This window comes from Myodes glareolus, chromosome 9 (genome assembly GCF_982192425.1).
Source record: "Myodes glareolus chromosome 9, mMyoGla1.1, whole genome shotgun sequence".
Lineage (NCBI taxonomy): Eukaryota > Metazoa > Chordata > Mammalia > Rodentia > Cricetidae > Myodes > Myodes glareolus.
Genome location: NC_142034.1, coordinates 20,082,600 through 20,099,307, shown reverse-complemented (window position 1 = coordinate 20,099,307; position 16,708 = coordinate 20,082,600). Strand labels below are relative to the sequence as shown.

Genomic DNA, 16,708 nt, shown 5'->3' with positions numbered 1-16,708 from the left:
AGGCCAGCAGTGTCTGAATTCCCTGGAGCTGGAGTTACAAGCAGTTGTGAGTCACCTGATAAGAGTTCTGGGAACCAAAACACAGTCTTCTTTAAGAGCAGAATATGTATGCTGTTAAATGCTGAGTCATCTCTCTAGCTCCTTGATGTACTCTTTAAATATGATCTCTATAATGAAAAACAATCTTTTCCATTATATTCTTTCTCTCTACAGTTCACCGCTCCCCTCCTATTCTTCTGCAATCCCTTTCTTTCTTAATTTTATTACTTTTTGCTGTTGTTTTTTGAGACAAGGTCACCATGTAGTTCTGGGTGTCCTGGACCTCATGGTGATCCACTTCTCAAGTGCTGGGATTAAAGGCATGTGCCACTAGGCTGGACCCTTTCTCATATACATACAAACACATACAAATACAAACACACACACACACACACACACACACACACACACTGGTTTTTCGAGACAGGGTTTCTCTGTAGCTATGGAGCCTGTCCTAGAACTCACTCTGTAGACTATGCTGGCCTCCAACTCACAGAGATCCACCTGAGAGCTAGAATTAAAAGCATGTGCCCCCACCACCTGGCATTAAATTTATGTGTTTTTAAGATTTAACGTATATGAGTGTTTTGCCTGAATGTGTGTACGGGTACCATGTACATAGCTGGTGTCTACAGAAGTCAGAGCAGAGTGCTAGACCCCTGGAACTGAAGTAATAGATAGTCACTGGGTGCTGTGAACTAAACCCTGGTCGTTTGCATGGGCAACAAATGCTCTTAACTGCTGAGCTCACTCCAGTTTCCCTCCACCTTCTTTTTAGCTTTAAAATTTAGACCTCCTAGGGCTGGAAATATGGTTCAATGGCAAAAAGTACATACTATTCTTCCAGAGGACTGGAGCCTATAATTCTGGCTCAAAGGGATCCAACACCCTCTTCTGACCTCTACTGGAAGCCCCACACATGTGGCATATAGTTCTCAAAGAAACACATATATAAACAAAGACAAAAGTAAACCCTAATTTGTTTTAAGATTTGTTTGTTTTATATGTCTCAGTGTTTTGTCTGTAGACGCATGTGCACCATGGCTGAAAGTCAAAGGCTTTAGATCCTTTGGAAGTAGAATTACTGACGGTTGTTAGAACCACCATGTAGAGGCTGAAAAGTAAACCCAGGTCTTCCAAAAGAGCAACGGTGCTCTTAATCACTGAGTCATCTCTCTTACCTCTAAAAATAAATCTAAAAATAAATTGAAAAAAAAATTAGGCCAGACAGTAATTGTGCCTGCCTTTAATCTCAGCACCTGGGAGGCAGAAGCAGGTGGATTTCTGTGTTTGAAGCCAGACTGGTCTACAGAGCTAGTACTAGGATAGCCAAGGCTACACAGAGAAACTGCCTCAAACAAAAGCAACACACACACACAAAACAACAACAAAATAGACTCAAGAATGAATTCTAATTTTTACTTACAATCTGGGTTTACCTTTTTAATATATCTACTATATATCTATATATTAACTACTAAGAAGATTCTACTAAGAAGATTAAAGATAGCTAGATGTGTTCATTTACAACTATAATCTTAGCACCCAGAAGATTATGGCAAAAAGGTTACATGTTCAAAGCCAGTCAAGACTTTGCTTTAAAAGAGGCTCTCAGAATCTGAACCTTACTAAATGTTAACTCAGAAATTACAAAGATTAGGCTTGTCTTTAACAAATGTACTAAGACCTACTTAATCACCAGGGAGCAGAATTGGTGCTTCTTAAACTACATGAGCTCTCTGTAATCTAAGCTATGGAGACAACGTTGGTCTCAAACTATAGGCCTCATACTGGGAATTGTGACTCTTTAACTTCCAGAGGCTTGGGTCACAAACACACCCCAGACTAGGCACAAGCCTTCCTGACAATCCATACCTTGCTTTGTGATTCAGAGGAGCTATGTTTCCTGACCTCCCCCATTCCATTCCTATTTTCAGTATCAGCTTTTTCTGAAAGGAAAAAGGGTATAAAGTAGATTTAAAGTCATGCTTAAACTTAAATGGCAGATACTCAGTAGCTGTGGGACTTTTCTAAAACGGTTTCAATTTATAAAATGAGCATACTTAACTTGGCCCAGATGCTCATATCTATAATACCAGGACTACGAAGACAAGGCAGCAGGATAACTGAGAGCTGGAGGCCAGCACAGGCTACACAGTGAAACCTCATCCCAAAACAACCAAATGAGCCAGGCATGATGATGCTCACCTGTGATGGATCCCAATATTCAGGAGTCTGACCCAGAAGGACCAGGAGTTCAAGGCCAGTACCAGCTATTTGAGACACTGTCTCAACTTACCCCTCTCCCCTTGAAAAACTACTAGCTAAAGATTTTATTAAACGGGACAATAAGAAACATCTAGATCCTAAATAAATATCTGGCCTATAATACATACTTAATATTATTTCCATTTTCCTAAATTTCCAGGGAAAAAGAGATACTGTTCTTTTACAAATATCAGACTCAAAAAACCTGTATCTGGGCCGGGTGGTGGCGGCACACACCTTTAATCCCAGCACTTGGGAAGCAGAGGTAGGTGGATCTCAATGAGACCAGCCTGGTCTACAAAGAGAGATCCAGGACTGCTAGAAATGTTACACAGAGAAACCCTGTCTCAAAAACACCAAAACCAAACCAAACCAAAACACCACCAACCAACCAAAAAAGAAAAACAAACCGAAATCTTGTCACAAGACTATGTAGAGAAAATTGATCAACAATGATGGGAGGGATGGACAATTGGTGGAGCTCTAGTCTAGCACACAGAAAGTCCTGGTTTCAATTCCTAGCACTTAGAAGACTGGGTGTGGTGGTGCACATCCATGATATCAGCACTCTGGATACAGGAGGAGGATCAAGAATTCAAGGTCATTCATGGCTATATAATGACTTTGAGGTCAGACTCTCTGAGATTTTGTCTCAAAAAAGTGGAAGGAGAGGGCTGGAGAGATGGCTCAGCGGTTAAGAGCAGCGGTGTCCACTCTTCTAGGGGATTGAGGTTCAATTCTCAGCACTCACATGGCAGCTCATAACTGCCTGTAACTCCAGTTCCAGGGTATCCAGCACCTTCATACAGACATAGAGGCAAAACACAAATTTGCATAAAATAAAAATAAATGAATCATTAAAACAAAAAAAGCAGGAGCCTGGTGTGGTGGCACACATCTTTAATCACAGCATTTGTTCTTAATTTTAGTACTCGAGGAGGCAGAAGCAGGCAGATCTGAGTTCAAGGCCAGCTTGGTCTACATAGTGAGTTCCAATACAGCCACTGTGTAGAAACTATGTAGAAACACCCTGTATCAAGCACCACCACCACCCCTGCACACATGCCAAAAAAAAAAAAAAAAGAAAACAAACAAACAAACCAGAAGGAATGAAAACAAATCAGGGCAGGGAAGAGGACTCAGTAGGTAAAGCACTAGCCATGTAAGCCTGAAAGCCTGAATTCAGTCCCCAGGACCCAAAGAAAACCAGATAGATACAGTGATGGCTACTGAAACCCTATCATTCAACTTCAAGATCAGAGGTGGAGATTGGAGAATAACCCAGAAACTCTTGGGTCAGCTAGCTTAAGAGAACACAGCACATCAGGAGAAAAAGAGAAAAAAGAAGAGACCCTGTTTTAAAAAGGAAGAAGCAAAGAACTAAGAACTAAGAACTAATTCCAGAAAGTTGATCTCTAACTTCCACGTGTGCCGTGTACAATGTGCCTGAATATGCAAGGATGCGCACACACATACACTCAAACTAATTAACAAAAAACTGACAAAAAGTATAAGTTTTTTCTTATGAAGTTAGTAACAATGGGGGTGCAGCTCAGTGGCAGTGGTAGAGCACTGTGTCACACGACACAGATAAAAATGTCACCACCAGACAAAGTTTCCCAGTACCCGTGTCAGTAGTGCTAACTATCTAGGAGGATCATCTGAACCCAGGAGTTCAAGATCAACCTGGGCAACACAGTAAGATCCAATTTCACTATTAATTAATTTAAAAATTTTAACCAGCAACCATGAAGATCTGGATTCAATCACCAACACTGCCAAAATAAGTAAAAATTTGATGTGTATGTGCATGCACACCAGCACAAGGGTTTCAACTTTTTTTTAAAAAAAATATTTATTTATTTATTTATTATGTATACAATATTCTGTCTGTGTGTATGTATGCCTTCAGGTTGGAAGAGGGCACAAGACCTCATTACAGATGGTTGTGAGCCACCATGTGGTTGCCGGGAACTGAACTCAGGACCTTTGAAAGAGCAGGCAATGCCCTTAACCGCTGAGCCATCTCTCCAGTCCCAAGGGTTTCAACTTTTAAAAGATGCACCAACGAGCAATTCAAAATCTCTTCTGCCTTCACAAATACAAATGAAGAAAGTCATGTGTTCCCACAGAATGAAGAATGCCTCCACTTAATACCTAAGTTGTGGATGATGTTCCCTTTGACACAGCTTTCGGGAACCATGATATTCCAACACTTACCTTCCAGTGTTGCAACTAAAGGCATGCACCACCATTCCTGACTTGAAAATAGTAATTCTTGAGCTGGTGAAGCTCTAGACCAAGTCAGGCAAGGTGGTACCTACCTGTAATCCCAGTACTTTGGAAGGCTAAGGCAGAAAGACGACCCCCAGGTTCCAGGTCAGTCTGTACTAGCAGTGAATTCCAGGCCAGCCTTGAGTGTAAAGTGAGACTTTAAGATAAAGACTTCAAGATAAGATTAAGATTTTAAGATATAAGCAAAACTAAAGCACATAGAAGATTAAAGCATAGACATTAGAGTCTAGTATACCTAATATAAACAAGACACATTAGATACTAGTGTCCAATACTGGAAAACAGACTGGTAAGATGAAAGTAACCCAGGTTATGATATTTATAACAGACCTGAAATGGATTACCTCTAATTCAGTTAAAACATCTAAATACGGAATTAGAGATGGTTCTGTGGGAAAAGTGCTTGCCATGATCTCTGGGATTCATATGGGAAGAGAGAACCTAACTAGAGTAAGCTGTGCCCTAACATACATGCATGCAAGCAGGCATGCAGGCACACAGCACAAACAAACGAATAAGTAAGATTTAAAGGAAAAAAAGTCTAACAAGATGACCCTGTGGGTAAAGGCACCACGGCCAAGCCTGACAACTTGAGTCTGATCCCCATGACCCACACTGTAGAGAGAACCAACTCCCACAAGTTGTCCTCTGATTTCTATATGTGGTGTATGTACCCCCCCCACACACACAAACTATAAATGGATAAATGTACTTTTTTTAAACACTTAAGATATCTAAAGATGGACCCAGGTTGGAGCAGCAATGTGTGCTTGTAATATCAGCGCTCAGGAGGCTACAGGGCAAGATCCAATCACAAAACCAAGTATAATAGAATACAACACTGTTCCCTACCTGAATGAAGTACTTCTATACAAATGTAACTGAAAATCCTTATTCTCAAGAAGACCAAAGCAATATTCAGGAAAGTCATATTCTTAATTTTGTTCAAGAAGAAAGTGCACCAAGTCAGGTGTGGTAGCTACTCCAACAATCCCAACAAAGAACTTGGCTGGCTGAACTAGGAGAACTGGAGTGAATTAGAAAAAAAAAAAAAAATAGAACCCTTCCCCTGCAACTCTTCAAAAAGGCCAGTGACAGGGTCAGTGGGTAAAGGCACTGGCCACTAAGCCTGATGAGCTGAATTCAATTTTCAAAACCCACACAGAAGAGAACTGTCTCCCAAAAGTTATTCTCTAACCTTCACACATACACTGTGGCATACATGGACCACCAATCACATAGATGTACATACACACACAAATAAAAGCAAATATTAAATAATAGTAATAAAGCCAGATGGTGGTGGCACACGCCTTTAATCCCAGCACTCAGGGAGGCAAGAGCAGACAGATCACTTTGAATTTGAGGCCATCCTGGTCTTTAGAGTGAGCTCCAGGACAGTCAGGGCTGTTACACAGAGAATCCATGTCTCAAAAAAACCAAAAATATAACAATAACAGTAATAATAATTGTGGCCTGGAGAGACCACTCAGCAGTTAAGAGCACTAGCTGCTCTTCCAAAAGACACAAGTTCAATTTCCCGCCCCACAGTGGGGCTCACAACCATCTGTAACTGCAGTATCTGAGGACCCAATGCCCTCTTCTTGCCTTTGTGGGCACCCTGCAAGTATGAGGTGCACTGACATGGACATAGGCAAAACACCCAACACATAAAATAAATAAAAATATATTTAAAAAATTAACAATAACAAAAAGTCACAAAAATATAAGACACAGTTTGGTCCCTGGCCTAAAGAAACCTTCAAAGGTCTCAAATAGTTAAAATAGGAGCAAAGATGGGGGGGGGGGCGGTCTGGGAAATAAGCTTAAAAGGCAGAAACAGGGCCTCACTGTAAACTCAAGGTAATCCACCAACTTCAGATTCCTGAGTTCTGAGATTATAGACATGGGCTACCACACAGAGCCAAATATAATATGCTAGTAGCTCAGTAAATATGTTAGCTGTCTAACTCTACTGGTTTATTTTTCTAAACAGGATGAGTTCTGAGATAGTATCAGACTCCATCTTTCTCAAGACTGGAACTTTTAGTTTACAATGAAAACAAAACAGCCAAACCAACAAATAACTTAGACAATGTAACAAAAGAGGTTTAGGTACCACTTCTGACCTAAACCTACTAAGGAAGCATATCTCACAGCAAAATAAGGATTCCATTTCAAAGCTGCAAAAACGTCATAAAACTATATTCAGAAATGCATCCAGCCTAACGACCAGAAAATACAACCACAAGTCATTGTTTTATTCTGAATTAACTATATCCTTCTTCTCCTACAATATACAGTGGTGCAAAATGTTTCTCACAAGCTGGGTTCTTTCAGATGACAGATACTTTATCAACATACCTTTTCTGCAGGTCTTTATTAATTTTTTAAATTTATTTTACATACCAACCAGTTTCCCCTCCTTCCTCTCCTGTTCCTTCTCCCATCTCCCTTTTATATAGCCCCCCTCCTCAATCTCCACTGCCTCCCATAGGAGTCAACAAAGCACAGTATATTAAGGTAGGACCAAGCTAGATCCTTATTTTTAACAGTAACAATTATTATCTTCCACATACAGTAAAGGTTTTCAAAAAGCATTTAAAATATTATAGTGAACACAAAGAAAAGATAAAATAATAATGCAACTCAAATACAGAAACAAATCCAGTTTACAAAGTACAATTTCATGTCTGGAGACAGAGAACTTTCTTTTAGCATCAATATGCCCTATCCTCAACCTAGCCAGTGTCCGCTACTTATACTGGAGCACCAAGGAGTATGCAGTCACTTGTAAAAGCTTTGCATGGGCTGAAATAGCATTTCAACTTTTGAACAACAACAAAAAAATTTAAGAGATCATGTTTAAGTTTTAGTGAATGGTTGTATGTTTAATATGTTAAGAGCCCTAAATTCAAATAATAAAAGTTGACAAGTGAAACTATTGAGTTTACAATATGTGAGCACAGAATTCCTATAGTCAAAGTATGATACCAAGAAGCATTACCATTTTTATTAGTGTAACGGGCTTTCGTCTATAACTACACACAGCAAAGACTTAGAACAATGAAAAAAAGTCTGTTACAATTACCTAAATGTACTATTACTATGGTCTATTCTAATCAAATACTGTTAACTGGAGAAAGTTCCAAAATCCAGTATAATACCTGTACATTGTTGAATATAATAATAAGCTATTCCTGAAAATAACTCGACCCCTAATCTTTGTTTTTGAGACATGGTTTCTCTGTGTAACAGCTCTCTGGCTGTCCTGAAACTTGTTTTGCAGAACCAGTCTGGCCTTGAACTCACAGAGACATCCCGAGGACACTTAATCTTTAAAAGTTTTTTTTATTAGCTATTTTCAAAAGGTCAGCAATGTAAATATACTTAACACTACTAAGGTACACCCTTAAAATGGTCAAGTGAAGCCACCCAAGCCAGTCAAGAGGACAGAAGCCAGGGCTACATTACATAGACCCTGTTTCAAAAGAACAAACAAATAAAACAACAAAGCAAGAAGTTAAAACAGAGGAAGCCTGGGATGCAGCTCTACAGTAGAGCATGGACATAGGATATTATGAAGTCCTGAGATGGATACTCAGAACACAAAACAAAGAGGAAGACAGAAAAAGGAGAAAGACGTTATTATAGAAAAATTAATCATATGATTTATCACAACTGGACTAGAAAAGAGGCTGGGCATGGTGGCAAAAGTGTGTAATTCCTACATTTAATAGGCTGAGGCTGCACGGTCACAGTTCAGGGCCAGCCTGAGCTAAAAGGAGGCCCTGGTCCATCCTCACTTCAATGGGTATGGTACTGTGCACCTATATTTTTAATACCTAGGAATCTGAGGCAGGAGAACCATGGGATTTTGAGGCTACCCTGAATAATATCTATTTCAACAAAACAAAATAAACAAAATACAAAACTCAGACCCCATAGGTCTTTTTTCTAAAAAAGAAAGTAAAAATTTAAAGATAATTAAAATTCAACAGAGTTCTTTTTAAATCCCAACACTGGGAAGGCAAAAACAGGTGGATCTCTGAGCTAAAGATCAGCCTTGTCTACACAGCAAGTTCTAGGACAGTCAGAAAGAGAAAAATAAAAAAAGAAAAAAAAAGACTAAAAACAAGAACTTTTAAAAAATGTATTATGTACACAGTGTTCTGTCTGATATATGCCTGCATGCCAGAAGAGTGCACCAGATCTCATTATGGATGTTTGTGAGCCACCATGTGGTTGCTGGGAATTGAACTCAGGAAAAAATAAGAATTTTAAAAGCAGAGTTAGGAATGTAGCTAGCTCTTTGATAGAATGTGTGCCCAGCATGCATGAAACCTCCAGTTTAACCCATAACACAAAGAAACCAATAGTTGTTGTTAGGGTTTTGGTTTAGATTTTTTGAGACAGAGCCTCACCAGGTAGCCCAGGCTGACCTCAAATTTCTGCCTCTACCTCCCAAGTTCTGGAATTATAAACACGCATTATCACAGTTGTCTGGCAAAGAAAGTCTTACTAAATGAAAGAGTCTAACACTCCCTGTTCTCTTGCTCATCTTAACACACGAATTTAGACTTCAGCATTCATGTGAAGAGTCATTTCCAAAATTCAAAAGCGTTTTATTGGCACAATTATTTTCAAACTTCCCTTTATCTAAAGCTCTTTATGGTCAAATGCAGTTACACCTCATTTCTCAGATTAATAGTTTCAAACAAGAAAGAACTAAAATGTAAATGCAGCTGGTTGCTTTCCAACTAAAGCTGACATGTTAGTATTTGGAGCTTACCAAACACTAGCATAGTTTAAAGGGAAACTACAACAAAAACTTTAAACCACACATTATCCAGAGCCTGTCTACATCAGAGAAATAGCCTCGGCTTGGACAGTCCTAGGAAATTTCTTCTTTCCTCTTTCGTTTCATGCAGGCTAATTTTCCTCTCCACCACTATATCTACTCTGATCACAAAGCAAAAAAGTCACAGGAAAGTCACCAGCTTCAGGGAAAGCTTAGGAGCACAAAAGTTAAACCTGGCTGCTGAAGGGTTCTTTACGATACAGCAGCCACATAAAGTATCACTGAAAGGCATAAAGAGAACACTCCGAATAACGGATTTCCTTCTAGCACCATTATCGCCTCCACACATACAAAATTCAAACAGGTTGGGCCATCCATATTATGTATGGTCCTATATGTTTTAATGACACAGCAACTCATTCTTACCAATTACTGGCAAATACTGAGGCTATACAATGACTTAAGGTTGTAGGAAAAACAGACTGTTCTAGTAGGGGAGAGGATGGGAGAAGCCAAAATTTTGTTTAAAAGGGTAACAAATATATCTAGGAACAAGATTTGTTTCATAAACAATGTTTCCATTCATTTTGGTAAATTTAAAAAACTTACCCTGAAGAGATTTTCCCAATCCCTGGCCCAGCTTCCACCCATGTTTCTGGAGTAAGCGGTGTCCAATATTATCCTGACAGACAGAACAGAGAGACAAACCAAAAATATTCCAATAATATATTCTTCCCTTCCTAGTGGCATTAAAATAGGTGATGACGAGATAATTCTACATATATGCATGCAAAAAGGTGCTAATAAAAGGGTAAATGTGCCCAGTAAAAGGGACATTAATGTAAAAAGAAATGCTGGCTAGTATTTTATATGGGAAGAACATATGGGAAAGGGTCCTTTCTGATAGTGTGCTGGGCAACTTCTGTACATAACACTTTAAAACGACAAAGGGGGGGAAGGAAAAAGGGGGAAATTCACTTATGAAGTTTTAAAACTAACATTAAAAAGCATAAAATCAAGGTATTTATACGATCATATCCACCACCTAGACAGCACCACTTTAAGAATTTTTTTTTAAGAAAAGAAAAGAAAATCTGCATTGTGTTTAGTTATTTTGTTTATGTGTCAGGCTTTCATGATATAAAGTAAGTTGTAAGTGTAAGGCTACCCCAGCACGAGTAATGGAGACAACCACCAAATCCAGGCTATGCTTGATTGGCTTTAATATATATAACATATAAATATAACCAGCATGCAGCCAATATTAAACTGAAAACATTGAGGTTAGTAAAACAAGAAGTTAAATTGAGTAAACAAAAAATAAAATGAGCTCAAGCACAGACTGAGTGATGCATTTCAACGTGTAGTCTAACAAAAATGCTAAGATGTTAGAATGAAACAGGCCTAGCAATAAGTCAACAGTAAAGAACCATTAGTGCATGTGGGGTCAACATACATAATGTCTCATCTGGAAACGGTATTTCAATGAAAATCATATGAAAGATACTAGAAACAACAATTACATGTCAGCTACTGTATGAAATCAAGAAATCAGAACTTTCAGAGCCCTCTGCTTAATCCTCTACTTTTAAAAACTGCTGTGGAAGTAACAAGACCAAGCTAAAGAACTACTGAACACCACGGGGGGTGGGGGGGTGGATGCTACTAATCCAGAAAAAAGCTAAAGGCTGGGCTGTAGCTCAGAGGAACAACAGTTGCCTAAAACACACCAGGCTGAGTACAATCCCCAGCACCACACACACATTAAAATAACAAAAAAACCCTTCAATATATATTTCATGTAATTTATAAAAGTAATCTAATTCTATCATCTGAAATTAATTTTATTATACCTGAAATCAACTTTAAAAGCCTTGAAAATTATCTACTTGCTTTTTCCTTTTCTTTCTTTCTTTTTTGTTTTCAGTTTTTGGAGACAGGCTTTCTCTGTGTAGCCCTGGCTGTCCTGGAACTCACTCTGTAGATCAGGCTGAACTCAAACTCAGAGATCCACCTGCCTCCGCCTCTCGAGTGTTGGAATTAAAGGTGTGTGTCATCACCGCGTGGAGTGTTTTTTATTTCTGTAGCACAATTAACAGAAACCCAGAGATCAATTTTGGGTTTCAACCTGAAAGTCAAAACAGTAAAATAGCCAGTCACTAGCTCTTACTTCTACCTCAGTCTGAAATGGTGATCCTGCCTCCAGAATCTCAGAAAAAGGCTGAGACTGAGTCTGAGAGCTGCCACCTCCCATTTTATATTCCCCTTAGTGCTGGGATTAACGATGTACACCACTACCACACTGTTTCTATGGAAACTAGTATAGTTACTGGGATTAAAATGTGTGTCACCACTGCTTGGTCTGTAAGGCTGATCAGTGAGGCTGTTATACTCTCTGAACTTCAGGCAAGGTTTATTTATTAAAATACAAATGAAATATCACTACAAATTTCCTTCCACAAATTTAGGACAACATGCAGCTGAGCTGAGTGATGGCTATTTTACCAGTGGAGGTAAGAAACCAGACTTTGATTTCTCAGGGAGGATCTCATGATCTTAGGCTGGTCATAGACTTGCTATATACCCTTAAACATCTGATTCTCCTGCATCTAGGCAGGACTGAGATTACAGGTATGCACCACCATACCTGGTTTATATAGTGCTGGAAAGACTGAGCTTAAAGGTTCATGCACACTAGGCAAACACTCTACCAACTGAATTATTGATAGTCCCCAAGATACTTCTTTTGTGATTTTGCTTTTTCTATATAGGTCTCACTATGCAGCCTACCAAGTTAGCCTGGAACTTGTGATATTCCTGCCTCAGCCTTCCAAGTGCACCACCATGCCTGGAGTACTTAATTTTATGGGGCTTCAAGGTGTTTTGAAAAAACAAAAGGTGGAGGCAAACAATACAAAGCTGTTTTTAAAACAAAAGAAACTATTGTGATATGTGGTATATTCACACACACATACACACACAGAAAATATGGTATATTAAAAGGCCACTAGAAATTATTTTTGCTAAAAATCGAATTAGGAAACACAAGTCTGTATGCAATCCCAAGTGATGATGTTCATATTATTAAATATCGCAAAAACTTAATTGAACACTGTTTCTGTTTCTCTTCTCTCAGAGTACAATGCTAAGAAAAGCATCATCTTGTCCAATACTGAGTAGGCCCAATTACTTATAAGCAACTTCATTATTTTTTAAGAAAAAAAAAGGCAAATGGCAAATCATATTGAATCACATCTTTAATCCCAAAACTAGGGAGGTGGAGGCAGAAAGCAAGTAGATCAGAAGTTCAAGGTCATCCTTAACTATCTAACAAATTTTAAAACAAACCTGGGATACAATAAAAAAAGGCCTAGGGATTTAGTTTAGCTGTACAATATTTGCCTAGTAGTGTGAGGCCCAGGTTTGAGCCATACTACCTCAAAACTTTAATTAAAACAAAAATATATGAAAGCTAAGCACAGCAAAAACAAAACAAAAACAAGAACTCTTATTTTCCTTCAACATATATATAGTACCTCTAGAAATGACAAGGATAACAAAATGACTCTTAGATCATGTAGTGGAGCTTGACATGGTGGCACACTCCCCATAATCCTAGCAACAAGAAAGCTAAGAGAGGAGATCACCTTGAGTTCAATAATAGTCAGGCTAAACTGTGAGATCTTACAAAGAAAAAAAAAAACCCACCAAAAACCAAAACCAAAACAAAACCTAGTAACTAATCCATTTCAGTTTATCACTGTTTATTCCCTTGCTATCCTAATGCTGTAACTGTATTTGTTCGGGACAAAGATGGATGTATTTAAAATGCTGACAAAAATTGTTGTCCCTCCCCCATTCGCTGTGATCTGTGGTTTTTGTTTTGTTTTGAATTCAGTCTTTGGCCCATGAGATGAGACATTATGCTGACGTGTTATATTATGAACGCACTAAAATAAACAGACAGATGAAGCAGTATGCTATTTCCAAAAGCAGTGCAAGTGGAGTGAAAGCATTTCCATACGAACCTGGCTTTAAAAACTGGGCTGTCAAAAGAACAGTTAAATGTAACACAAAGTAAGAAACTGTCCGATCACTAATGGTCGCTTTATTTTTATTTTTTTTGTCTTGTTTTCAATTCACTGCTTGCAAGTAATGTACTTATTAAAGAAGACTGAAAGCATAAGTAAAACCACGAGTCAAGACCAGCTGAGAGATTCAAGAGCAGCGTGTTGTGACTGACAACAGTGAAAGGAAAAGCAAATGTTAAAGGGAGAAAAAGAAAAGTTTAGGGTCATACACATTAGCACTTTTACAACGCCACTCAAGAGGCCGCTGTCACCTCTGAGGAAAGCCGCTGACAGGGAATGACAGTGGTGCCACTCTTCTGAAGCCTAATGTTAAACTGTTCTAACTGCTCAACTTTTCTGAGCAGGAGCAGAGAACAGAATGTTTGAAGCTATAAACTATTGAACATGCCATTGAGGTCTTCTGACTAAAATAGACAACAAAACTGTAGACGCATCTCCCCACCAGCCTCAAGTAAATGAGTAACTCATAAAGGGAACCTGGGCCTCTCCTATCACTTCAGACTACCTGTTTTTGGAAGAAAAGCTGCTGTGTGGCTCTCCACGGAATTATTCAGTATGATCTCCTACCAAAAAGAAAAATAAACAAGCGGTGGTAGCTGTGCTCAAGACATAATGTATACCTATAAGAAATTGTCAAAGAATAAGTTTTTTTTTTAAATTTTGTGTGTGTGTGTGTGTGTGTGTGTTTATCTGCAGGTTCCTGAGGTCAGGTGTCAGACACCAGGGAGTTGGAGTTAACAGGCAGTTATGAGCTTCCCTGATATGGGTGCTGAGAATCAACTTGAGTCCTCTGCAAGAACAATACTCACTCTTAACCACTTGGTCATTTCTCCAGCCTAAAGAATAAATTTAAAAAGAAAAGAAAGAAGAGAAACAAGGGCAGGAGTGGTAGCACACACTTATTCTCAGCACTCAGGATGCAGAAGCACCCAGATCTCTTCAGTTCAAGTACAGCCTGGTCTACAGGACATGTCCTGTTCCAAAGACAGTCAAGGCTATCTAAGGAGACCCTGTCTTAATAAAACAAAATAAAGTGATAATAACAGAATTAGTTCGAGGACAGTCAAGGCAACACAGAGAAACCCTGTCTTGAACCCCCCCACCCCCCCAAAATAAGAGAAAGCCAGGCATGGTGGCTTACCCCTTAAATTCCAGAACTTGGGAGACAGAGACAGATGGATCTCTGAGTTCAAGGCCAGTCTGATCTACAGACAGTGAGTTTTAGGACAGTCAGAGCTACATTATAGCGAGATTTGTCTCCAAAAAAGGAAAAAAAAAAGGGTATAACATCATGTGCCTATAATCCCACTCAGAGGGAGAAGATTAGAGATCCAAGGACATCTTACTGAACCTGAAAAGTCAACAAGAAATGATCTCAACAAACTAGCCATGTGTGGTAGTTCACGCCAAAAATCCTAGAACTTGGGAGGTTAAAGCGATATCTCCATGAGTTCAAAGCCATCTTAAGCTATATACTGGCATGGAAAACAGGGAGATAATGTTGGGGGGTGGGAAGAGGGAAAGAGAGAAAGAAAAGAAAAAAGAATGAAGCTAATATCTACATATAGATGTAATTTGTTTTAAATTATTTTACAAAAACAAAATTTAATTTTTTTAGTCTTTTCAAATAATGCAATTTATAACTACAAAAATGTGTGGTGGTAACAGACTAGGCTGTTTACAACTTAAATGTACATGTAAGAATTACAAGGAGGGCTGGAGAGATGGTTCAGCAGTTAAGAGCACTGGCTGGTCTTGTAAAAACAAAACAAAACAAAACAAAACAAAACACCCAGGTTCAATTCCCAGCACCCACGTGGCATCTTGAACTGTCTGTAACTCCAAGGTCTGACACCCTCACACAGACACAGGCAGGTAAAACACCAAAAAATAAAAATAGATTAAAAAAAAGAATTACAAGAAATTTCAATTTTAAGCTAAAAAATAAGGTAAATGAATTTTTCTTAAGGAGGACACGCAACCACAATTTTCTACCTGATTCAGTTTCTAGTGTTGAAATTCAAAATGGCAGCTATAAATGTTCTTCAGCTGAAAATGAAGTCCTACGGTGTTCAAATGTTCAGCTGAGCTGAAAACCCATTTTTTAGGGGGAAAGGGAAACAAAATTATATCCATTGACTTGTTTTGGTTTTATATTTCTAAAATTAAAACATAAGCTAAAGTCATGTATTAAAACCAAGCATGGTGGCACACGCCTTTAATTCCAGCAGGCAGATCTCTGTGAGTTCACGGCTAGCTTGACCTACAAAGCAAGTTCCAGGATACCCAAGGATTTCACACAGAGAAATCCATTCTTGAAAAACCACATACAAACAAGAAGAAGAGAGGAGCAGAAGAAGGAGGCGGAGAAAAAGAAGAAAGAAAAAAATCCTCAACTACCAACATGTGTTCCTGTCTATTATGTGAGAGTTTTCAAATGGGAAGATCTTCAAAAGCAAGAAGTGCTTTATGAGTAACCAGCACTTTGCTTAAAATGTAATAACAACATCAAAAAAGCAAACAAAAACTTCTTTAACTATTTTTGATAGTCCTCAAATTTGTATATATTAAACACGAAGTAGAAAACCTTCCCAGGAACTGTTCTCTGCTCCATGTTACTATACACCACCACAGTGACAAAGATTATTTGGCAACACCACCATCATATATGATAGGAGTCTGACAAAACACAGATTAAAAAATTATTTTAATGCTAGGGGCTGACTACAAATTTTGATACTAAAAAATAGAATCTCATATCTCAATAGAAAACTACACTTCTGATATATCAGTAACTAGATAAATATTAATCCCACACTCAATTTTCTATTAGTTGACAACCACGTTCAATTTATAAAATTTAGCCCATTTTCAGCAGGACAAAATTGGTCTCTTGAGTGGGTTGTAAGCTTTGCTGATTGTGTATTAGAGACTCTATAAGCAAGAACCAATGCTACCAGGTGAACCCATGCAAAGAACAAATTTGTAAAAATTCCCCAAATGAAAAAATCTATAGCTCACTACAGATGACAAATGAAGACTGGAGAGAAAAGCCATATAGTAATGCTACACCATTCAGCTCCAAGAAGCAAATTGTTTATTGTGCAGTCCACATAAAGTCACTGCTAAGAGTCAAATTAGCAGTCTCACAGTTACATTTTGGAACTAGTGGAGTCCACAGATCTAAACAGATATGCAATAGAACAAAACTCTA

At 38.5% G+C, this 16,708-nt stretch overlaps 1 protein-coding gene across 6 annotated transcripts in view; it reads right to left on the bottom strand.

Moving 5' to 3' along the window:
- Positions 1–16,708, bottom strand: part of Gpatch8 (G-patch domain containing 8) — a 74,660-nt gene that overhangs the window by 40,992 nt on the left and 16,960 nt on the right. For 4 of the 6 annotated variants that reach the window (XM_048445819.3, XM_048445820.3, XM_085695857.2 and 1 more), the window contains exons 3-4: positions 13,432–13,449; positions 10,013–10,085 (exon numbers count right to left, since the gene is read on the bottom strand). Coding sequence is in view for 1 of the 6 variants with exons in the window: in XM_048445818.3 (XP_048301775.2) it covers positions 10,013–10,085 (73 nt within the window). In the remaining 5 variants the exon portion in view is untranslated. Of the gene's footprint in view, positions 1–1,914; positions 1,989–10,012; positions 10,086–13,431; positions 13,450–16,708 lie in introns of all 6 variants that reach the window. The other 2 variants (XM_087909922.1, XM_048445818.3) reach the window with 2 other exon arrangements.